The 24192-nt window shown below is 41.6% G+C and overlaps 1 protein-coding gene across 1 annotated transcript in view; it reads left to right on the forward strand.

Annotated features, from left to right (window-relative positions):
* Positions 1–1384: 1384 nt before the first annotated feature.
* The window catches only part of LOC121360280 (transmembrane protease serine 11E-like), a 39512-nt gene continuing 16704 nt past the window's right edge, over positions 1385–24192 (forward strand). The window contains exons 1-4 of the mRNA XM_041480001.1: positions 1385–1548; positions 9901–10022; positions 10716–10834; positions 23177–23244. Of these exons, the coding sequence (XP_041335935.1) occupies positions 1385–1548; positions 9901–10022; positions 10716–10834; positions 23177–23244 (473 nt within the window). The remainder of the gene's footprint in view (positions 1549–9900; positions 10023–10715; positions 10835–23176; positions 23245–24192) is intronic.

Raw genomic sequence — 24192 nt, forward strand, 5'->3', positions numbered from 1 at the left:
AATCAATTTCCATCACTCCATCAAGTGCTTGAATTCCTGTGCGGATGTGTGTGTTTCTGGGTGGAGCAGGGAATCCTTTGTGCACAATCTTTTTAGAGTTTTACTAACTTTGAGCAGGAAAATAAGAGGTTGGCTGGTGGGGAATGGAAGGTACAGCCCAGGGAGGATATTCGTGCTTGACAGGTACCTGTGTCCTCAGTCAGTAAAGCCTCAGGTAAGGCAGGCAACTGCGACAATGTCCTTTCCACAGGGAGCTCGGAGAAGCCAAAAAACCCCAAGTGATTTGATCAAAGCAAATGAAGAAATCATTGTTGCAGAAACAGCAAATGCTGTTCAGCAGTGATCAGCTTTTCCCACTGTCCTCAAAAGAGTCTGCCCAGATGCTTCTACAATTGCACTGAAATGCCTGTGAATGGATAACATTGGGGAAAGATGGAAAACGACTTCATATGTTTTGGTAAAATTTTCCTCAAATTTTCCTCTTGCCTTTTTTCTTTCCTCCCCTCCCTTTATTCTGAGGCTGTTTCTGGAAGAGAGTGAATGTTCCAACAAAAATAACTGAAATCTTGAGACTTCATGAGAATACCAAATGCTTCAAGCTTTTTGGCACAAATGCAAGTGCATCAAACAGCAGAAAACAGGTTTGCTTTCTTGTAATTTTACTTTTTCTTTGTGATTTTCAATTTTTGATGTAAATGCATGTTTTCTCACTAGTGAATCTCCATTTTCCCCCCTTTCCAGATGGCTCTGAAGAATCACGTTTGTGCTGGGAGAAGGGAATTCCAAGGAGATTGGTGGCCCTTTTCACAGAGTAAGCATTTTCCACAGGCGGGGTTATGCCAACCATTAAATGACTAACATGTAATTAGGAGGCTGGATACTTATAGTTGTCTTGTCCCTGATGCCAAGGGAGTCCAGGACAGCTGTGGATGAGTGAGCACCGAGGTAGATCAGGCTTGGCTGACCAAGCCGTTTACGTCCATATTTGTTTCTGTGTTGGCTCTCTCAGAAGACAAGTGACTTAGCGTTGCAGACAGCGTGGTGCCTCTCCGCTGTGGGTTTTACAGTGAGCATGTGGTAGAAGGTGCAGCCACTCAAGGCAAGGCCTGCTGTAGGGATAAAAGCTGGACAGAAAGGGAGTGCTGGAAAAGGGAAATCTCACGCACTTCCTGTTCCGCTGTAGCGAAGAACAAGTCTTCTTGCTTGGGCCGGTTTATCTGCTCACTCCATCTCTGCCTGGGGAGCTCTTTGATGCGGAGCTGATCGGAAGGTTGCAGTCTCCTTATCAACTCCATGCTTACCTCTGTTTGTTTTTATTCTGAAGTTCGTTCCCTCATTTTGCAATAACCCACAGGGTGCTGGGTGTTGCGCCAACCGTGCCTCAATGAAGGATCTTCATTCAACAGCTTTCCCTTCCCGTCACACCAGTCAATGCGACTCCTGCGTTTTCCAGCACCATCCTCTGCGCAGTCCAGACTTTAGCCAAGCCTTCATTGGTGGGCAGAAAGGCTACCAGGCCTACCGGGACCTACCATGGGATCTTCAAAAGTAGGTGGCATGTTTGAACCTGGCAAGTTCAATTTGGAGGTGTAATGGTGCTAAAGGGTACTGTCTGTGGGAAAGCTTTAGAGCTTCAAGGACATAGGTCTGGAGGAGAAATCTGGTTTTTCTCTTAGCTTTGCTGCTCAATGCTCTATCTATGCCTCTTTCATGCTTTTAGACCTGGGGTACATCCTGGATCTGTTTGAAATGTGCATTCTGAAAAGGGATGATAAACAGAGGGAAATCTGAAGAGGAAATTGCAAGATGAAAGGATGGTTTTGGAGGTTGTGGTCTGGGTGAAAAGAGTAATGTGGCTGGAGTGAGAAATGCAGAAGTAAAGCCTTCTTTTCTTCCTTCTGATCATCTAAATCTGCCTGTAGCAGGCTTTTATTGCAGCAGTGCAGAAACCAAGAAGCTCTTTTTTGTCAAAATGAAGTGCTAGTAACATGATTTTTTGAAAAACATGGGGTTTGGTCAGGTGTAGTTGCAAAATTATTTCCCCGAAATCCTGCAAAAAATCCTGGTTAAATAAGTGATGTCAGCACAACTACATAAGGGGAACACTATAGATATTCATCATTCTGGTTTTATCCTTTGTATTTTAATGAAGAAGCCATGATTTCTAGGGAGCAATGAATAGGTGGTTTGCATCAGAAAGTGTTTCAGGCAGTCAGAGATGCTGGATATCCTTAGTTTTGTTTTACCATAACAATATTTCAGACAGCACTGGAAAGTTCAGAGTATTTTTACAAAAATAAGTCTTCCAGGTGCAGCACTCTATTATTGTATCTTGGGTCAGAACAGAGATTGGGTTCTAGATGTACAAGAAGCATCTTGGAATTTGTAATTTCTGTTTAACTCACTGGGTTCTGGATTCATATGGCAATAGGGGAATGCTCAGTCTCCCATGTGTGTTTTTTTGTTGTTGTTGTCTCAGCAGTTGATGAAGCTTAAAAGCATGACCTCAGGGACAAAATTCAAAATAAATTGAATTATTTTTTAAAATCCTAATGATTTGGCAGGATGGTTGAATTTTTGTGTGTGATTTTTAAAAACTACAACATTAGTCTTCTCTCTGTGTTGCTTTGGACAAATGGCTGTGGATGATTGCAGGATACTACTTATTTTTTCCATCCTCGGCATTTTTAAAAGTTAGGTTTTTAAAGTAATTTCAGGGCATGCTGAAATAGAAACATTGTTTCTGGATGGACAAAACTTATTCTTTGTGCCCACTGAAGTGTTGTTCTCATTTTGTGGAAACAATATAATTTTAGTCAATAATCCTGACTTTGCCAGGAGAGGGTGAAGTTCATCTTTGGGCTCTGTGCTGTTTAGTAGTACCCTATTTAGTAGTACCCTGCTCAATACCCAAAGATTTTCTGCCCCATTTAATATCCATAACTTAAAATATATGCTACTCTGTCTGTCAGGTAAAGAAGAAATCACCAAGTTGTGATTATCAGTTTGTGTTTGTTACATAAGCAGGGAAAACTAAAAGAGAGTTCTCTACCTAACAGAACTGAAAAGCCTTTTTTTTTTTTCTACTTGGATGTAAATCTACTTGCCATGTCCTTGTGATATCAGCAGTGGTATAAATAATTTTAATGACAGTGTGCTAGAGGGTAGTTAAATAACCTCTGAGCACAGTTTGGCTGCTTCCTATTTAGGAAAGGATTTAATTGTTTAAATGGTTGTTTAAATTATTATAAAATCTAAAGTACATTGGGGGAAGGGATGAAAACTGCCCAGTCTTAATCAAAGCCCCTGTGTAACCAGAGTTCTTTGCTGGGCAGGGATGTGGATCTGAGTGTGGAGCTGTAAGCTTTGCTGTTTGAGCTCGTCCTCCTCTGCCTTAGTCCTTTGTAAGAGTGGAGTTTCACTGTTAGCTTTATCCAGTTCCAAGATGCCACTTTTCAAAGCATTTCAAGCTAAGTAGGAAATGTGTGCTCTGTAAAATCCTTCAGGAAGCAAACCTGCTGAGGAAAACTGGGTGGAGTAGACAGCCTTGCTGCTTGTGCTGTGTCCTGCCCTCTGGGAAGCAGGTGCAGTGTCCTCTCTGCAGCTTCCCTGTGAAGGTCTTGTGCCCTGGCAGGGTGAGGTGCAGAGTGGCTGGTGTCGTATAGGGCAGTCTAAAAGTGAATATGCAGGTGGAAATGCAGTGCCACTTGCACCAATTTGTCAGGCAGTAGGTGGGCAAAATGAATGCAAATTACAGACTGCTGAGGTGTAGCAGGAAATAGATGCCAGCCCTGGTGCAAGGACACTCATGTGCCACTGGCATTAGTGGGAGTTTACCTCGATCATTGCAGGAGGCAAATGTGGTATGGTGCCAAAGAGGAACCTATCCTGCTCAGTTTGTCCCAGAGCAGATCCTGAATTCAGGAAACCCTAGTGGAATACTTTTGTTTCTGGTACAAACCACACCTGATTTGACTCATATGGAATTGGAACCATTGATGTTTCCTTGCTGATTTCCCTTAGTTTCTGGCCATTTTGGACAAGAAAACTAGAATGAGAAAAGACCTCCTCCTGAGCCTTAAAATCTTGTCATCTGCATTCCCTGAGTAAGCCCCAGTGTAATCCCAGCAGCTTCTCTGGCCTCTGCTGTTCCTTTTAGAGGGTGTTTTAGAAGTGTTTCCCTTTATTGGTTTTCCCATGCAGTTTTATGATTGGGCATTTCGGGTCAGCATAAGCTTTGCAAATCAAGGCATTCGCCTTCCACCTCATACTCCTTCCATGTTTGTGGTTTTTTATTAAATACAGACTCTCCTTTTGAATGAAGCCAAGCTAACACAAAACCTGGGATGGCTTAATTTGACATGTTTCTGATATAGGACAATCTGAAAGCTTCATGTAGTCTGTGGATAGATTTGGTGATAACAGGGAGACAGATTTTATACAGAATTGAACGCAGAAATTATCCAATTTGTCTGCCACTGGAGAGTTGCCTGGGGTTTCAATATCAGCTGAACTACCTGTCTAGGGAGCTTTCTCTAATTTCAGCAGCATTTTTCCCATGAAGAAATTTGTCCATTTCTGTCCAATGAAAATACATTGCTAGATTACAGCATTTCACTTTTTATCTACCCAGCCTAGCAACTGTTTATCATATATTATGGTTTAACCTCAAACAGCAGCTAAGTGCCATGCAGCCACTCACACCTCACACACATCACCCTCATCCCCGTGGGATGGGGAGGATATTTAGGGAAAAAAAGGTAAAAACCAATAAGTTGAGATAAGAAAGACAACTGATGTACAATACAATTGCTCATCCACTGACCAATGCCCAGCCCATGCTACAGCAGGGAATGGCCCCTTCCAGCCAACCCTCCCCCCATTTATATACTAAGCATGATGCCCTGTGGTATGGAATATCCCTATGGCCAGTTCAGGTCAGCTGCCCTGGCCATGCTCTACCTCAGCTCCTTTCATATCTGCTCACTGCCAGAGTGTGGCAAACTGAAAAGTCCTCGACTGACAGTGAGCACTACTGGGCCACAGCTAAATCACCACTGTGTTACCTACAGTATTTTCACACTAAGCCTAAAACATGACTCTGTACCAGCTACTAAGAAGAAAAGTAGCTGTATCTCAGTCAAAACCAGCACATAAAGTATAAAGCACAGGAATAGATATTATTATCCAGAAATATAAGCATTTAAACTACAAAGGAAGGCAGATGAACAAAGGAAGGTCAGATTCTGAGTCCACATAAGCTGTCACAATGTACACCAGCAGAAGAGCGGTATCAGACTTGCAGAGCTCCTTGGGAGTGATGGTAAGTATAGTTTTCATGTACCAGTAAAGAGATTTATTTCAGTAAACAAATTGAAGCACATCACTGTCCTACTGTTTGTGTATTTGTATATTACATTGCATTGTAATGTAATATTACAACTACTGCTATACTGATTTTTATATATTTTTTTTTCTCAAAGCACCTTAAGAGATAGGTACTGTATGTATCCTAAAACAGAGGTGAAATTTTGTCGATCTAAGCATGCCTCTCTTATAGGAAGGACTAAAAACAGAGGACGTGTAATAGCCCACAAGAGATCATCTCTAGGTGACTGTTTTGGGTTTGGCTTTTCATCAGCCTGTCCTGTCAGCACCTTTCCTGAGCAGCCGCTGCCAGTGGGTGCGTGCCAAAGCAGAGCCTGTGCTCTCCTTCCTGGTGCATGCTGACTTAGCTGGACACTGCCTCTGACACAAAGCTCACTGCAGGTAATGGAGGTCTCCCACTGCTGTCCAAATGTGCTTCCAGCCCTGGTGAGGAAAACCTTGGAGGTTTTTCCGTTGAAGCAGGCAGTTTGACTCCTAGATGGCAGTTCTAATTCTGCTTCTTTGCAAGAAGTGAACCTAAATTTCAGTAGGTAAAAGACACTAATTTCTTCTACAAGCAAAGAGTTTCGGGCTGCAGTGAGTCAAGTGCATTTATGATTTATTTAATGCAATGTTTATAATTTGTTTATTAAACATCCTTCAAAACCCAAGAAAGGATATTAGGCAATATTTTAAATTTTCCTTTGAGACTAACATTTTTCTTTTGATACTCTTCTGTTACTAAAAGTCAGACATAATTAACTGTGTCCTTCTTATGCCTTCTATAATGCATAATAGGAGGGATCCCTCTGGCTTTGCATTCATTGGTGTGAGCTCCTTGTTGAGGAAAAGGTTCCTGAAAAGCTTCTTTGTGTATGATGTGAAGGAATCAAAGTATGGAATGCAGGGCTCCAAATCACAGACCACTGTTCAGGAAAGGTCTCAGTGGGTATTTCTGGGAAAATGTCAGCTGAATTTCAGTTGAAAAAGCAGAGACGATGTTGGGAATTACTAGGAAACCAAGAGAGGACAAAGAAGTAAAATTGTTATGTCAGTGTAAACAATTCTATGGCAGTTTTTGTTGTTTCTCTTTGCCAGCAAGTATTTAACTCCTTTTCCACACTGGAAAATCTTAATTCCTGGCAGTCTTCTGTCAAGAGATGAAATCCAGTCCTTGTTTGCAGGGCGTTTAAGATTACTGCACAGACACGGTTTCCTGGGAAAGAGCAGAGCTCCTGGGGAACAGGGACAGGCCACTTCAGCTGCAAGCAGAAGGGACCTTGTCAGAAAGCCCTCTGAGGTCGGTGGGGAGCTTTCATCTTCAGGTATTTGGTTCAGGCATAAAATGTCCACTTCTACTCTGGAGGACTTCAGTGACTTTCCCAGCTGGAGTGTCTTTAATCTTAGTGTGTATTTCCGTGCCTGTTCCCTCGCTTTGAGCACACAGCTCCCATGGAGTAAGCAAAGACTGCTTGGCTTTTGGTCTGAGAAAAATAAATTCACAGTGTTGAACTTTTATCAGCTCTCTCCAGAGTGTTCAAGCCCCGACAGGTCATCACATGGATTTCAGTTGTTTCAGTTCTGGCACAATAACTGTTCCGGCAAATAAATATTTCTCTTGTGTGTACTGAATCCCTGTAAGTGCTGTTCAAGTTTACACAGGGGACATGTCAGATAAAATAATTAATTTTTGAGGAATGAACCTTAGAAGGTACAGCAAAGCAGTAATAAAGTTCAAAGTTAATGGGAATAAAAAATTATCAGTTCAATAATCTTTCTGCATTTGTCTCACAGATATCTTTGAAAACCTGGATTAGAAATCCTCTTAGTCTGCAGCCTGTCTATTCAAAATGTTTGTCCAGATGGTACAGCCTAACCAAGGATATTTTGCTCAGAAATACCTTTTGTTTTTAAAACAAATTTTCATTTTTAAAAGAAATTAGGAGTGGAGGATAAAATTTAACAGCTGTTTCTTGTTTATATATTAAAGGAAGGGGGAAGGTTTAAAATAAAAATCAAGAAAAAAGACATGCAAATCCCAAACAGCACCTCCTTCTCCTATTAAGTGACTTTCTAAGATGAATTTTTTTGAGGAAATTCAGTTTAGAAGCTGGTGCTGAAACCCCTCTGCACATCTTTGAAATTATGTTCTCAAACAGGTTTTGTGAATTAGGTGAAAGTCATGTAGTGTGAGTAAAATCACATGTGTGAGTAACTGTTGTGGACTGGGGCTTCTGTTCGTTAATGATAACATGGAACGTGAAATAGAAGAAATAAAGAATAAGACTTACAAAAAATTTTACACTATATACCAGAGAATGCTGAGAAGGTTTCAAATTTATAGTACTCTATTTAACTGTGTCCCAGCCATGTTACTTCTGGTCTGAAACTGCTGTTTCACTGATACAATAGGCAGTAATTTCTTCAGGCTCACCCTACTGCGGTGCAGATGTGGCATTCAGCCTTTCAAATGGGCTTCTCCAACCCAGCATTTTGGTTTGAGGTTATGCCAGGATCATTACAGCTGAAAGACCTTCTGAGTGTTTTCCTTCTGTGCAGCCTAATCAAGACAACTGTTCTTTAAATGAGAGTATCTACAAGAAGACAAGGGTAGGATGTCTTAAATTAAATGCATTTTTGTGTTTGTTTTGTTGGCTTTTCTTGTAACTCAGTTTCATTTCAAACATAATAGACACATTTGCAAAGCATTTAGGCCATGCAAAAGACTATTACCTGGAGTGAGGGAAAAAAAACTCCAACAAACCATAAAACAACACATGCATGTTGAACTCACCACTGACTTCATGATTTCACCTAAAAGCTACAACTTAGAAATAATCTTGTTAGTGAGGTAGAGTCCTGACTATTTATACTTCTATATTTTTCATTTCTCCAGTTGAAGTTTTAAGGCAATTTTCATACAATAGTCTCAGAAATAATTTTGGAGGTGCTCATCTCTGAACTGTTAACAGGACTATTCAATTTCAGTATTTGCTTTTTGGGGGTCTTTTTGGTTGGCTCGTTGGTTGGTTGTTGTTTTTTGTTTGTCTGGCATTTTAGGGGTGTTTTTTTTTGCTATGGAGTCACAAATGAGTTTTGACGCAAACTTGATGAGAGGTTAATGGCTGTTATACAGGATAGCAGGAGGGAAGGGAACACTAAATAGGACATGCAGAACAAGTCAGAACAGATCCAAGTGACAAATTATTACTCCCATTTTCATTCAATCACGTATCATGATATTTGGCCTGAGTCAGTTGTTTTCCAAGCCAAAGTAATAAGATTGTAATTGTAAGGCATCACACTGGAATTAAAATGAAATATCAGCATCTGCTTTGCTATTTATGAGCCATGCACGGTTGCTTGCTGTCCCTTTCCTGCACACAGCTGCAGGGGTCACTTGCAATTATTTCAGCTTATTTGGATGTATTTAAACTTCTGGCTCATGAGGTGTGTGCTCTGGGAGTGAGCTGTGTGTACTTTGTACGTGGGAACTCGCTGAGGGACCTCACACCCTGGGGGGAGGATCCCTGCAGCCTGCTTTTCTGAGGTGGGCTGCGCCAGGTGTGCATGTCTGCATGAGTGAGGTGTGTGAAACAGAATGAAGGACTCTTTACCAAAAATAGTGGCTTCTTGTTCTGTGTTTTGGAATGGCTGATAATAGAAAAATGGCTTTAAGGTTCTTAAGGAGTCTTTGAGTTTATAGACAAAGACAGAATTTGCTGTAACAAACTTTTTTTTCAGGGCGTTTTTAAAATAATACTGACTGTCCATTGGCTTTTCTAATGAGTTAATTTGGATTAGTACCCATGCAATTAAGAGCACAGCAGAGAGAAGCCTCTGGTGAGGTTCCTACTCACATGTCTTTGCCCTTCCCTGTCATTCTGTCACTTCAGCAAACACTGCTTAAAGCAGTATTTGCCTTTGTGTTTCGATTCAGTCTGAATAAGGCAGGAAACATAGGCTGGCCCTCTGAAATCTCTTTCTCTTTTTTGTTCAGCTCTGTTTTGAAGGCTGAAGTGCACTGAACAGCTGGAATAATGTATAGATGTGTACTATACAAAGTATGGGGTGCTTTTTCCCAATTTTACTGCACAAAGCAGTTTTGGGAGCAAAGGTTCCAGTGTGTCTGATAGATGATTTGCTTAACCAATTGAAAGCTGGATACATTGCTGTGTGAAAGTTCACCTAGCTGAAAAATAAGTTTTGGTCTTGCAAATTTCTAGTTGGGAGTCACATGAGAATCTTAGTAAGACTCTTATTTGATTTGGCCCTAATAATACCTAAAACTGTCAAACCTGTCTGTGTTCTTTGACTTCTAGCACATCCCAACACCTATTTCAAAATAGTCTTGTGTCATGGTTTCATTTTCAAGCGTGTTGGGTGAGAAGTCAATTTGTATTGCTGGGAAGAATCAGCTAATGTTGAGGGAGAAAACTTTAGCTTAATTTCGGGGCGGGGGGGTGGGCGGGAGGGGGCCTTAAATAGAAAAGGATCTCTTAATAATCTCCCTGTGTTCTTATTTTTCCCCAGAATTCATCAGTCAGCCATCAGAATAAGACATTTTGAGCCCTGGAAAATTGCTGTAATCGTTATTGGAACAGCAGTGGCAGCAGCAATCACCATTGGTCTCCTTGTTTATTTTCTGGCATATGGTAAGTTTTGCATAACGTACGACTATTCCAATGCTTACTGAATTTCCTCTGTGCCTGCTGTGCCAGATGATGCTATGAGTTTTCACCAGTCTGTCTAAAGCTTATTTGGGGGGAAAAACACTTGCTTCTCTAGAGCTCTCTTTCCTTCCTCACTTAGCATCTTTGCAGATCTCCTAGGAACACTTCCTGCGGTGCGGGGTGATATAGTGCTGTGGTTTCTGTTGGTTTTCATTTACTTTCACTCATTTCAAATTTTTCTCATGATCTATTTTTGGGATGAAGTCAATACATAAGTGTGTGGTCTCCCTCACATGAGTGGCAGACAGAGCTTTCTGCATGTGTCTCTGGGGTGTATCTCTGTTCCCTTTCTCTGATCACTTGCAGCTTCCTGCCAGGGCTTGGTGTTGAGTGGACAGGCAGGAAGGAAGGTAACTAAGCAGCAAGGTGCAGCTTGTGATTCTGTGTGAGCCCCAAGTGCTGTTGGTTGGCCAGAAATGTCACTGCTGGGAAAACTTGGATTAGATCACCTAACCGAATCAAGTGACTGCTCTTAGCTTTTGGAAGCAGTATTTGAATGGGTTGGATACAGCTGAAGGCCCATCCACTCCCTAGAAGTCAGGTGCCAGGTGTTTCTCTAAAGTTCATTCATCTTGGTACTTTGAGTATTGCCTGTTCCTCTTCTTTTCCTTACAGATCAGAAGCTGTTCTATTACAGTGCCAATGTAAAAATCACCAACATCCGGTACAATAATGAATTTTCCAGACAATCCTCAGGAAGGTTTAGAGACCTGAGCGAGAGGGTTGAGAGACTGGTAAGTTTGGATCATTGTGCCTTTCCATTAAGGACTGTGTGATAATAAGAGTCATTAATGTGAACAGCACACTCGGAGACCACAGGGTCCGGTGTACCCTCAGTCCCCAGAGCTGGGAATGGATAGCAGGAGAGGCATGATCATACCAGGCACACCAGGCACTTGGCACTTGGCGTCTTCTAGCCTGTCACTTCTCTCTGTCTCAGCAGTGGTGAGGCAGATATTTAAAATAATCTCAGCTTCCTCTTATGTCACTGATCGTAGGATCACAGAATACTCTCAAATGAAGGGGTCTCACAAGGACCATCAACTTCAGCTCTTCAGTGAAATGATCAAACAGTGATTGAACCCACAGCCTTGGTGTGTTTGGCTCTAATCAGCTGAACTAATCTCATCATTTGTGTGTGTTCTCTTTCCATGCCCTGAGCCTGGCTTTGTGATTTATGTCCCACTGTCTCTAAGGAAAGCATTCTTTTACACCCTCTCCTTTACAGGGTGGGGAACTCTACCTGTTGGGATGTTACTGTGTGTTTAGAAAACAACACACAAGCCCTTTTCCTGCGCCTTTGGTATGTTTTGTTGGGAAACCCTCCTACAAATAGCAGAGGTTGCTGAGTGGCTCTCAGTCATACAGTAGCTATGGAAATAAATAGACACATTGCAATTTCCTTTCTTGTTTTCTCTTTGGGACACTACCCCAGAGATGCTAATTACAGAGTTCATCTCTATACAGCAATAAGCATGTGATTGTGCTTGTATCTTTTTGTGTTTCATTCATCAGAATCCGATGCATATCTCTTACCTCCTGTTTGGCAACCATGCACAGATACCCAGTTAATAGGACAATGCTTTGGCCCCCACTATCTTTTAATGCAGGGCAATGTTACTTGTCCACAACAAAATGTGAGCTGTGCTGGACATTGCTCTGCAGAAGTAGGGGGCTGTGTAGGGACTTGGCAGTGCTAGCATCTCTTCACAGCTCCACGGCTGAGGGCTTCAGTGACCTTAGTCAAGTTGTCCTCTTCTCTGTATGTGTCTGTTCTCTTTCTGCCCTCTTTGTCTGCTGGGACCTATACCAGATTTCCCAGGATGTACTTCTGGTACGTATGTATAGAGTCCTACATGAGCTGTGTTTGCTTAGGTGCTACCACTGTACAGCTATTGCCTAATAATTGCAATGATTTTCACCTTGTGACATAGGACCTTGGAGAGGGAATGTTCTCCCTGACCAAGAAGACACTGTGTATTGCTGAGGGGGAACGAAGGCAAGGACTGGGAAGGAGTCTGAGGAATAACACTTCACTGAGTATAGTTGTATCTCTTCCTCCCACTCCATTCCTTCTTCATTTATTTTTTTAAAAACGTGTGCCTCCTTTGGCAAAGAAACACTCCTTTTAGCTAAGGAGTTCTTTCAGACAGTGTCCAATGCAATCAGATTTCCTCTGAACATGGCTATCAATTTAGATGCTTGAATGGAAGCCAATGCTTTAGAAACCCCATCTCCTCTCTGGGTGTTGAGCAGCTCTGACAGTAGTGACAGTAAATACCAGTGCAGGTTGAGCAGTGAGAACCATTATATCAGGGCATGTTAATTGTACCTGATAAGTAACACCATAACAAACATACACAGAACTGTGCTGTCTTTCCTTCATTCCTGTAATTTTTCTTAAGAGCTGTACTTAATTCAGCCATTAAATTCTATGTTTCTGTCTCAAATTTTATGAATTCTTTGCTTCTGTAAATGGTCCCTACCATAAGTTTGGCTTTTTGTGGTTTTAGTTCCAGGTGTTCCATTTAACAAGGATGTATGAGATTGAGAATTGTCTGTAATCTTATTGAAAGCAACTCCATAGAGTAATGAGACAATGTGTTCCTTGTAAGTCTGATTTTATAACAGCAAAACTCATCTTGTGGTGATAAAAATCAAAGCAATCTTTCCAGACACACAGTATCCTCTTGATATCTTGACAGACAGCTGTCTCAAAACATTTGCATTTTTATTCTCAGCATCTTCACAGCAACTCTGTGATAGAGGAGGAGAAACTTGAGTTCTTTATCACATTTTCTAATTTGTCTGGATTTACCAAAACCCTTTGCAGTCTTTCCCTGGCTGGTTTTGGATGTCCAAGCCTTCCCATTGTCATAGTAGTAAAGATACCTTAAGCTCATTGTGAAACAGTGAGTCAATGCAGATAAATGCAATGTCTTTCTCAATACTTGGTGCAAAGTGAACAGAAGTGAATCATCTCTGATAATCAGAAGCATTCAAATTACCTGAGTTAGTGCAACTCCCTGCCAAGTGTTCCCTTCTCTGACTCCTTCCTGATGAAGCCCTCCTTCATTTGTCTTCAGAAACACACAGAAAAGAGCTCATTTCAGAGCTGGTGTTTCACCAGGAAAAATATTTTCATTTCCATATGGAAGTCATATCGTGACTTCCTTGGGACCTGCAGCAAATGCCTGATGTTTGCTTTGGTTTCCAGATTTGAATAGTAACACCCATTGTGTGAACAACATTCCTGACTCTTATCTCATTGAAGGTGGGAGGGAATGCAGCCAGATCATGCCAGAGAGCTGATGAAGCTGGTGCTCCAGTCAACATCTCAGGGCTGACTGGAAAGTCTGGAAACTGTCTTCTGGGGTGGAGCTGGGGGGACAGAGGAACAGATGATGAAAGGTCTTTGCTCCTTGACTGGCTTCCTGTGAGTGTCTGTGAGTGTTTCCTTTGTGCTCTCTTGAAAAATCAGACTTGACTGAATGCCACTATGGAAAGAGAGATTCCAGCTCACCAGAGCCTCCTCACTTTTCTAGTTGGACCAGTCCCTCTTCCCTTGCCAAGCTAAAATGCTCTGTGCCAGACTGTCTCCTCTTACACTAAAAAAGGGCACAGTCACAGCTTCTCCAAGGAGCCTCTATTTTATAGTGGGTTCGCTTATTGTGTGGCTCATCTGCACAACTTTTACACACTGTTTTTCTCCAACTCCTTCACCAGTCTTGGATTTCTTTTTCTTCTCCCACAAAATATATTAACTCTTTTGGATTTCCCAAGAATGCCTTGGAGACACTAACTACTCTCTTACTAACAGTATCCTGGGGGAGATTTCCAAGGCCCTGCTTTAAGCTTTGCTTCTCCAGCCTCCAAAGAGTGGAGGGAGCTGTGACAATCAGAAGACCTGGGTGACTGGGATGATTCCAGTCACTCTGGGCAGCTGCAGTAACTGCCCTGCATGCAGGAAGAAGGGTGGAGGGGTGTTGTGTCTAGTGTAGAAAGTCATCTTTGACCCCAAGGAAAGGGGATGTGCAGTCAGGAGAGCTTGAAATGAGTACATCAGTCTCAGTGGAAGTTGTCTCAGCTGAAGGCTGGCAAGTTTCTAGCTGTGAGAGAGAGGTGGATATCAAGCAGCCACAGCAGGTGATCCCTTGTGCATGGCTGGTTGCTCAAGAGAAACAGACATCAGCCTTTAGCAGGGGTTTGTAAATGTACCTGTTGGCTCTTTTTTGACACTATGACAAACTTCTGATACTTCCTTCTGGAAGTAGGTGGGCTTTCCCCTCCTCAAGGAGAGCCTATGCAACCCTTCTCCTTTCTCAGGCACCTTGTTATCTCCCTGTCTCCTTCTCTGGCCAGAGCTGCTCCCAGCCCTGCTGTGTGGCTGCTTCTCCCTGTCCAAGTTCATGTGTCTCTGTGGAATCTTGTGCTGGACCCTGTACCCTTCCCAGCTTCTGGGGCTTTGTCCTGTCATTCCCTACTCAGCCCTGCTCCCATGTGCTGGTAAGCCCAGCTGGGAGCTGGGTGGATGGATGTTCCTCAGGTGTGAGTGTAGCATGGCTCCCTCCTTAGCTGGTTGGGTGGCTGGGGGAGAATTGAGGTGTTTGTTTTCCTTCCTGGAGTGCCTTGAGCCATGGAATAGACTGACGTGGGTTTCCCCTTTTGTCTCATAATCCAGAAGGCACCTGGACTGCCCCTTTGCACCATCTGAAACCAGCACAGAACTAACTGGCTGGATCTGGGCAGAGGGCTTGGGGATTATATTAAAACAATACCTGGATGCTTCCACTGGGAAACTACTGCCTATCCAAATATTTCTATTGAATTAAAAGAATTTCATGAAGTAATTTTCACCTCAGAACTCAGCACTGTGTGCCACGACATCTCCTTAGAAACAAGCGTCTTGCTTCAGCTACTTCAAGTGACAAGAGAATCTTCCATGTCCTTAAGTACAGGTGTTGGGGGAAAGTTTTTAATTAACACAGCTCTTGAAGTTTGTCCTATCTGATAGAGTTGAATTAGTGTGGGTTTAATTTAATGTCTCTACTGGGTATTGCAGAGGCACTTGAGATTCCACAGGAAAATGCTGCACAACAGTTCTGATAATGATGCCTGTTCTCGGCAGGTTGAAGGGCTCACTGCTGAGTCCCTCTGCTGGAACTGGTGAGGAAGGAGGCAGTTTTCTCCCTTGGCAAATGGTGATTTTAGAGGTTATTGAGACACATCTCTCACTATGAATTGGGTGGAGAAGAAACAGGAGCAAGCAGGTGTCACGCACCTCCTTGCCTCCCCCCAGCTCTGACACCTGATAACCCTGTTTGCTGGAAGGGTTAGCCTTCAACAGGATGCTTGTAACTGAAAGGCTCTCTGCTTTATACCCAGGGACAAGCTTGCATCATCCCAATATCAGGAAGTATCTTGAATCCTATAAGTTGTGAACAGATTACTGTCACATCTGCATCTGTCAAAGTTCTGATTAGGGTTTCTATCAGAGCTGGACTCCAAGGAAGCCTATCTGAAAACACCAAGAACACTGGTGAGTGAGCAGATGAGGCTGCTGTTTTATAGCACTTGGGCTTTTAGGGTCACACGTGACTCAAGTCTTCCTGGGGAGCAGAAGTGTGTGTATTTGGGAGAGAAAGGGTGGTGAAATGCAAATCCCTTCAGAGCACATAGCTGCAAAGCCGGGTGAAACTGTGCATGAGGTGTGTTTGTCACACCTTCCACGTAGGTGTTTAGATAAAGCTCAAAAGTCTGTGGCTTGCTCCATCATGGTCCTTGGGTTGGGAGGTTAATTCAGTAGGAGCAGATCCCCAAGGCAGCAGGTTTTTGAAACACTCCTAAAGAATATTTGTTCTGGGAGACCAGACTGTAAGGATCATTTTAGAGATGATGAGTAAACATGCCCTGAGAAAAGGGAGTATGCTGAAGCTCAAGGCAGTCCAACATGACTCTCATTTTTACAGCAAAAAAAGTGCAAGTATGTGCAGGTATCTACAAGTACGATGTAGCTTCATTTGCTGTGTGTGCAAAACCCCCACTTATTTTCCCCTCTCAGCCCCTAAAACAAAAGAACATTTAATACCAATTAGCCAAATCAGAAATTGTGGTATCTGCAGCAGCCAGAATTTTCCAAGGACTTTTCAGAGTTTTTCAGCACCCAGACCAAAGTGAGTAAGAATGTTCTTTATGTAATAAATTTCAAAACAGTTTTGGTAGTGTTTATGGATAGAGATCCCAAAATCTAAAATCCAAGTCTCTATTTAACCTCAAGCATTCCTAGGCTTTATATGTGGTTCCACAAGTAATTACATAGTACCAAAATGAGGTGAAGATAGTAGAACTTTTATTAAAGATTTTCTTGTTCATCACTAAAGGCAATTTTATTTACAAATGCATCTATAGTACAAAAGCCAGAATAATTAAGCTTTTTAAATTTAACTTTCCAGAGACTTTAAAAAAATAGTCTCTTTTTTTTTTTTTCTTTTTATTCTGAAAAACAATATTGTAAAATCAGGAAAAAATCTTTTATCTATGTAAAAAAACTTATTTAAGGAACATTTTGAGAAGAAAAGTACCAAAATAAATTTAGGGGATTTGACAACTTCCACTTTATAAGCTTAGTTTTAAGGGAATGATTCTCACAAACAGGAAGCATTGTCCTTGGACTAGCGTGGTACATTCGGGGTGCCCTCTATGGGTGGCTGGGGCTAGAAACAAAGCAGAAAGGATTTTCCACGGTAATTCAGCCAAGAGGGAAACAGCAATGGATCAGTGGCCAAGATGACAGCCTGGCAACATGTTTGTTTAGCTCTGGAATTAGAGGTTGACAGCACACTTGACTGTCAGCATGTATACACACAGGTGTGGCCCTAAAGAGATAGGTGAAATGCTGTACTCTGAGAGAGGAAATAACTCACAGCAAACGCCTGCATCTCACTTGTGATGCTGTTTTTAGAAGTTCCTATTGAAATTAATAGAAGAAAAAGCCCATTGGTGTAGGTATATACTGCATAGATTAAAAAAACTGGCATGCTTTCTTGGTTTTTAATTTTGTTTCCAGTTTTTCCTGTTTCCATGGGTCACATGGAAACAGGAGAAACTAGCAGAGGAAAGTAAATATTGAAGAAAATATGAAGCACTTTTAAATGCTGGTGTAAGTTAACGCAGTGTAGCACACGGACCTGAGGCTTATTGCTTTTTGTCACCTCTAAGAGCTCAAACTTTCAGTGAGCTCTACCTAAATTTCATGAATTTTTAAGATGAAATCATTAGTTATTAAAAATATGCCTAATATCCAACTTTTTTCCTGTGTAAATTCATTGATCCTTCAACTTCTTTCATTCTTTGACTTACTAATGCAATACAATTTTCTCAAGTAAAAAGCATGCAAGTTGATTTTTCTTTTTCATTTTTTTCCTTAGTTCATCAAAGCAGAAGTTATAATATGCATGTACAAATCCAGAAAATTCATTACACACTTCACCTTCAATTAACAAGTAACTTTAATACTGATCCAGTGTGCATCATTAAAAGCTCTCAAATGTGCACAAGGAGAATGGATGTGAACCTGAGGTGGAAAAAGGAATTCAAAACAAAGCAAAGCACAGCTATCGATAGTGTGTGTGATTAAGGGTAGAACCTTATCTTAATTATAGACTCACAATCCAGAATTACTGCATTGTTTGCAAGTAATTATATCAATGAAGTGATTCAAGATGCAAACCAGTGATCAAAATCTGGCTGGTCAAGAGAGTGGCTGCTTAGATCCTGGTTTTGTCCAAAGGGGGAATCTAAATTCAATACTGAAGTTGTGTGGTTGGTGGTATTTGGGCACTTGTAAGCTGAATACAATGAGCCAATGATCTCCCTTAGATTTCACAAAACTGTTATTTTCCTAAGAGGTATTTGCTTTTGTATTTCAGCTCCTTACCTCTAAATATTGCTTTAAAAAATCCCCCAGAATGCACATGGTAATTTTCCTGGAGAAAGCGTGTTATTTTGGGAAGAAGAAAAACCCCAACAAAAAGCCCTTCTCTAGATATTGGCACAGATGCTTTTCTCATCAAACCTGATTTTCTCTCCCAAAGTTGGAAATCGCCCCCCTAAGTGGACAAAATTTTAATAGCAGTGTGAAAGTTTTAGGAAGCTAATTATGGATAATTGAAAGCAGGGAGTAGGAATGAGAATACTTAGGTGACCTTAATTCCAGCTGTCACTAATACACATAACTATAATGAAACACTCATGTCATTACATGCCTTTGAAATTGGTTGCACCAAGAATAAGCATGGTACTTTAAATCCTGACGTTATCCCATGTATTAGTCCTCTTAATTTCTTTTATCCGAAAGACCAGTCTTTTTAGGAACTACAATTGTACAAGGACAATGATCCCTCTTTTGCAGATGTGGCCTCTGGGAACCATCTGGCTGAGCTCCTTATTTCAGTGCAGTCAGGTCAGGCAGTGCTTACTCACCCTCGGCTTTAGCAGCCCTGTTAGCTTAAACCCTCTGAGGAGTTTGTGATGCCATTTGCTGATGTTTGGGATCACACAGCTCTTGCCCACTTTGAGACCTGCTGTCCTTGTGTGTGTGGTTTCTGATGGGAAGGGTTCTGACCCTCTGGTTTGCTGGAGGCAAGGGGACCATTGTGCTTGCTCTCCTTCAGGTCTGTTTTCTTCACCTCAGGCAAGGACTGTGGCTGTAGGGCTGTGCTAGTAATTGGAATGTCTGTTTCCAAGGAGAGTGTGATGTCCACATCCTGGTTTGGAACAGCACCACATTCTTTTTTTGTTTTGCTGTCCCTGTCAGTTCTTTCTCCTTGTGTCCTCTCTCAACCCCTTAGCTGAAATCAGGGCACTAAGAATGTCAGGTTCTCAAAGGAGCAGCTACTGGGTTTGGATTATGGTCAGCTCTAGGGTGTCTCAGCATGTTGAGCTGTAAACTGGGGAGAGTCACTGAATCACGTGGTATGTTGCAATTTCTATTTATGGTTAAAAAGCTTTAAATATCACTAATAATAGGCTTTACATCCTAAGTAGCTACTGAGGTAACAGGAAGAATGTGGTATGAGGATAGCTGTTGAAGGGCTAAACTGGCAGCAGGCAAAAAAGCAATACTATTGAGCAACAAGAAGCTTTGTACTCCCAAGCCTACTGAATGCTTTGGAACATCCCATGCAAGTAACTCAGTGCATTCAGCAAATATTCCTGAGGAGAGTTCCGTCAAACTAGATTTAAGATAGCTTTCTGATAAACCTTGTGACGCAGTGTGCGGTGGCAGAGCAGCGTGTGGTGGGAGAAAGCGAGGGCTTGACACAGCCAGCCTTGCTGGGTCACTTCCAGACACAACCACACATCTGGGCAAGGCCAGCTTAACTCAGTTCCTACTACCCTGAAGCAATGGGATCCCTGTTGTGACCTATTTCCAGGGCTTTGCTAAATTTTGGGTCCCAGGGAGGAAGGACATACTGTGTGACTCAGAAATCACAAAGATTTTTACAAAAAGAATCAGAAAGATTTCAGTAGATTGATCACGGGCCTTAGAAGGTTGAACATGGCATGACACAAGAAAAAGAGCATGATGAGATCCAGAGTTTTTTGAGACAGAATAGGAAAAGAAGTCTTCTTCATCAAAGTATAAAACAACTTCAGACTACAAGGAATATAGAAGATTTTCCTTTTTGTCTGGGTTTGTACGGTGGGAATGTTTTGCCCTCTTACGCATCTTTGGTGCTAGCCACTGTTCATTACTGTATTGGATGGATCAGCACTCAGGAATAAAGTCCAATTTGTCTAAGAAAATTGTTCTGCATAGAGAGAAGTGTTGTAAAAATTTTGGAGAATATGAAATGAAACTGAGGAAATTAGAAATGTAATTTTCTAAATAAAGACTGTCAGGAAAATGCTTCTCACTTGAAAGGAGCAGGACTTGGCACTTGGTTCAGAATGCTCATAGACCTTGCCTGCAGCAACAGCTGTCACAGTTGAGCTGCTGCTAGACAAGAGCCAGGAAAAACATTGAGATGCACTTAAACAGAGGTGAATTTAAGGGATCTGGTCATGACAGTGTCACTTTTGAGGGACTATAATCAAAGAAAAACATTTAAAATTAGTTTAAATGCTTCTCGCAAGCAGGACCAGATCACACCTGGTCACTGGACAAAGTCCTAGATGCTTTTGCTCCAAAGGTTGTGACTCAAGCTGAAAAGAAAGCTATTAGCAGGCTGGAGAGAAATGTTTTCTGTTTGGTGTGTGGCTTCACCAAAAAAAAACTGTAAAAATATAAGGCAGAATGTTAATCTCTGAAAGTTTTTATCTGACAGCATCTTCCTACATACTCTCCTCTTATATAAACTCTGTATGAATATAAAGATTACTTTTAATAATTCAGGTTACCAAAATCATAGTTGAAGGAAAGAAGAGATTTGGGACATATTTGCCAAGTTAATTCATCAGCAGGTGAGCAGTAGGCCACAGTGCAGATGTTTGGCTAGCGCTTCTTTCACGGTAAGACACAGTAGATTGCAAAAGTAAAAAATGTTAGCTCACATTTGAAAGTGTTAAAGGACCTGCAAGGTTCACCGAAAACAAAGCCACCCTTTAGTTATTTTTTTGTCTGTGGGTGATGTAGTGCTAAGGCAACTCTTAAGGGTGGGAAAGTTAGTGACAGTGTGTAATGGAAAAAGTGTCTACTTTCTCATTCAGATATGAAAGTGTGAAAGAGAATGGAAGCAACACAGATTGGGTATAATTTTAAATCATATGCTTCCTGTTCTCCCCATGAAAATAACTAACAGGCCTTCTGGATTAAATGTTGTCAAACCAGTGTCCATTGGTGGTAGTTTAGTTGCATTTGGATTCCATAGATTCTTTTTGTTAAAAGCACAAACAAAAGTTTTGTCAGCCACCACTGGAAGTCTTTGTCTGTGCTGCAGCACATGGTGTTCCTCATCAGACTGTATGGAACATCTTGGAAGTGGTGCAGGCTGAGGAGAAAAGGAGAAAGCTGAACATGTTGGCAGTACAAAAACCACAGTCACACAAGCTGCTTAGGCTGTAACAAAGATACACAAGAGAATGGGCAATGGAAGTAAGAATCCCTGTATCTGCTGCAGAAGTGCAGGTGGAAAGTGTAGCAAAAACACTCTAACATCTGAGACAATAAGGTATCTTGAAAATCCAGCTGTCAGGAGGAGATAAAGGATTTGGGAATGTCAAATGGACACAACCCTCTCTTGCAAGGAATTGTGAATTCCTGCCCTCTTCACTCCCAAGCTGAAAATCACTCTGCTTTCACTGTGCTTGTTAGCAATGCAGCAGCTTGATGTGTATCTCAGCCCAGCTCAAGCCTCTCTATTGATTGAAAAGCACTCCTCAAAGAAATCTCTGTCCCAAATATCTCAAAAGTTCTCAAAGACAGTGCAGCCAAAGATAGCACAGGCCACTGCATGCCACAAAGCTGGCAGTGCTGCTCAGCCGCATGCTTCTGCTTACACAATCACTGGTGCAGCAGGTAGCACTGTGACAGAAATGATAAGCAAATGTTATCATTAAAAAAAAAAAAGGCAAAAAAACATCCCTTTTTGTCTAAGGGCAACTGCTTCCAATAACCAGGGGAGGTTGTGGTGGAACAGGATGTGGAGTTATAGGAAACAAAACTCATTTTAACTGGATGCATCACAAAATGTAGTGGTAGCAGCTGGCAGTCTGCAAAGTGAGAGGATAAAATGCATTCTGCATATCTACAGCAGCTTGTTGCAGTTGAGATGTCTTTTTCCATAGAATTTTGTCTGTTCCAAATGCCAAACTACTTGCAGATAACTGCCAGTAAGAGCAATGTAAAACATCAGCTAAATGCATGACCATTAAAAATGTTTCTTTTTTTCCTTACTAATGTATGCTTAAAATCACCTTAAAATAATCATTGTGCAGTTTTCATCTTATAATTATTCTGCTTCAATATCCCTGTATAATGCCATGAAGCTTTATCTTGTGACAGCCAAGGCTGGAAAATAGGGGGTTTGTGTTCCTTAGGAGGAATCACGCCCATATTTCATGCTTGCATGCTTGTTCCTGTATCTGACATATTTCAACATATTAATAGTTTGAGAACCATTACTTTTTCCTTTCCTTTGGAAAACAGAACATCTTGAGAATTGGCTAAAATAGACTGCCTTTAAGGGCTAAAAACTAAAAAAAAAAAAAAAGCTTACATGATGTTGTAAAGCATTTCTGTGCAGTTTTCCCTGTAATGCATTTGATGTTTACAGGATATGTTCAATTTACTGGGTCTTGCTGGTAGGAGGAGTTGCTGCATAACTCACCAGTGACTCTGCTATTTCTCAATCCTTCAGTGATCCCGAGCCATTCCTGGCAGAATTTCATGCCATGTTATATCACACTGAGCTGCCTCAGACCGATCCTGCAATCTTGAGATGACATCCTGACAGGATGTAGTTGAGCAGGAACTGGTAAAGATGTTATTTGGGGATCGATTCCTTAGGAGTCCTGGATTTCCAGTTTCTGATGAGAATTGCTTGACGATTATCCAAGCACGTGGAAAATCACAAGGGTGATAGGAGAACATGATAATCAAATAATAATTTGAAATTATTGGTGGCTTTGCTATAGATTTCTATAAGACCAAGGGCAAATGCTGTGTCAGAAAGGGCCCTTACAAGAGAGGCTGAGTGCACTGCAGAGCACAGCATGCTGTATCCGTTCTGTGGGCAGTCTTTAGGAAGCTGTGCTTTGGAAGAGTGCAGCAGTGTGTTCCAAGGATGTTTGTGTATTTCTCATGCCTGGGAGAGGACAAGACAGCACTGCAGTGGCACACTGATGTAGCCATAGGACATTTAGAAAAATGAGTTTGCTTTTTTATGATATGCCTTACGTCAAAGGGGAAATGGTTAGGAAAGGTTTGTGACAAATATTATCTAGAGGCTGGGCTGCATTCTGTTTCTTGGCTCTGTAAGCTGTAAACTGAATGCTGTTTTCTTAATGCTCCTTCCAGCAATATGTCCGCTTCCCTCCTTTTTTGTTGTTATCTTATATTTTTCTTTTTTCAACAGATCGACAAGACATTTTACAATTCCATTTTAAGGAAAAAATACATCCGTTCACGCTTAATCAGAGTGAGGTATGTGAGATTATAATAAATGCACGCAGCTGAGATAAAATTAAATGTACACCAAGCCCAGCTAGATCTGATTCAGTAAAGTGTATTCAGTAAAGTGTGTGTGTAAAACCAGAGCATAATCCCTAACTGAGCATAATCTGGTTCTGAACCTTGCTCTCCTTTGGATCTTAATGCAGAAGATACCCTTTAGTCAGTCCAAATTCCAACAAGTTTGTGTTCAGATCCTGAGCAAGATTTAGTTATTAAAGCAGAGATAACTAAAGCTATCTAAAACCAAAAAAGGATTTTCAGAACTATTTCTTACACCATAATGCAGATGTCATTTCTAGCATTGCTATTGCGCTGGGCTTGTCAAGTAAAACCAGGCTGTGCTGGCTCAGAAAGTCCCACTTATCATTGTGGCTCTAAGAATGGGCATAAGTAGGTGCCCAGGAAACAGGAGCAGCACAACAGACCTGTGATAACTGCTCCTTGGTATGCTCCCTGCCTCCAGGTATTTACCACTTGGGAGTTCTTGAAGTGGTTGTGGTTTGTTTAGCAGCCCTCGGTGGCGTTATTTCCCAAGGACTTGTCTGTTGTCTCCTGGGCTCTTGAAATCCGTGCACCTCGGTCCTTTAGGAAGGAGATACTTGTGAAGAACCACCTTCTTCTGATCATTCAATGACCCCTAGCTCCTTGCTCAAAGAGATGATGAAAAGTTGATCACTACTCCTCCTCTCCATGCAATTACTGATACTGGACACTCCCATCATATCCGTTTTCTCTTGTACTCGATAAGATCCACTCTTTTCAAATTTTTTTTTTCGGTTGGAAGTCCCAGTCTACTCAGCATTCTTTGCATTTCAAACTGTTTCTTATCATCCTGTTCCATACATCTCTCAGGTCTGCTGTTCCTGCTTTTTTGAGATGAAGAGGTCAGACCCACAGTTGAGATTATCATTGAGCAAT

The sequence above is a fragment of the Pyrgilauda ruficollis genome, unplaced genomic scaffold, assembly GCF_017590135.1.
Source record: "Pyrgilauda ruficollis isolate IOZ18807 unplaced genomic scaffold, ASM1759013v1 scaffold5, whole genome shotgun sequence".
NCBI lineage: Eukaryota > Metazoa > Chordata > Aves > Passeriformes > Passeridae > Pyrgilauda > Pyrgilauda ruficollis.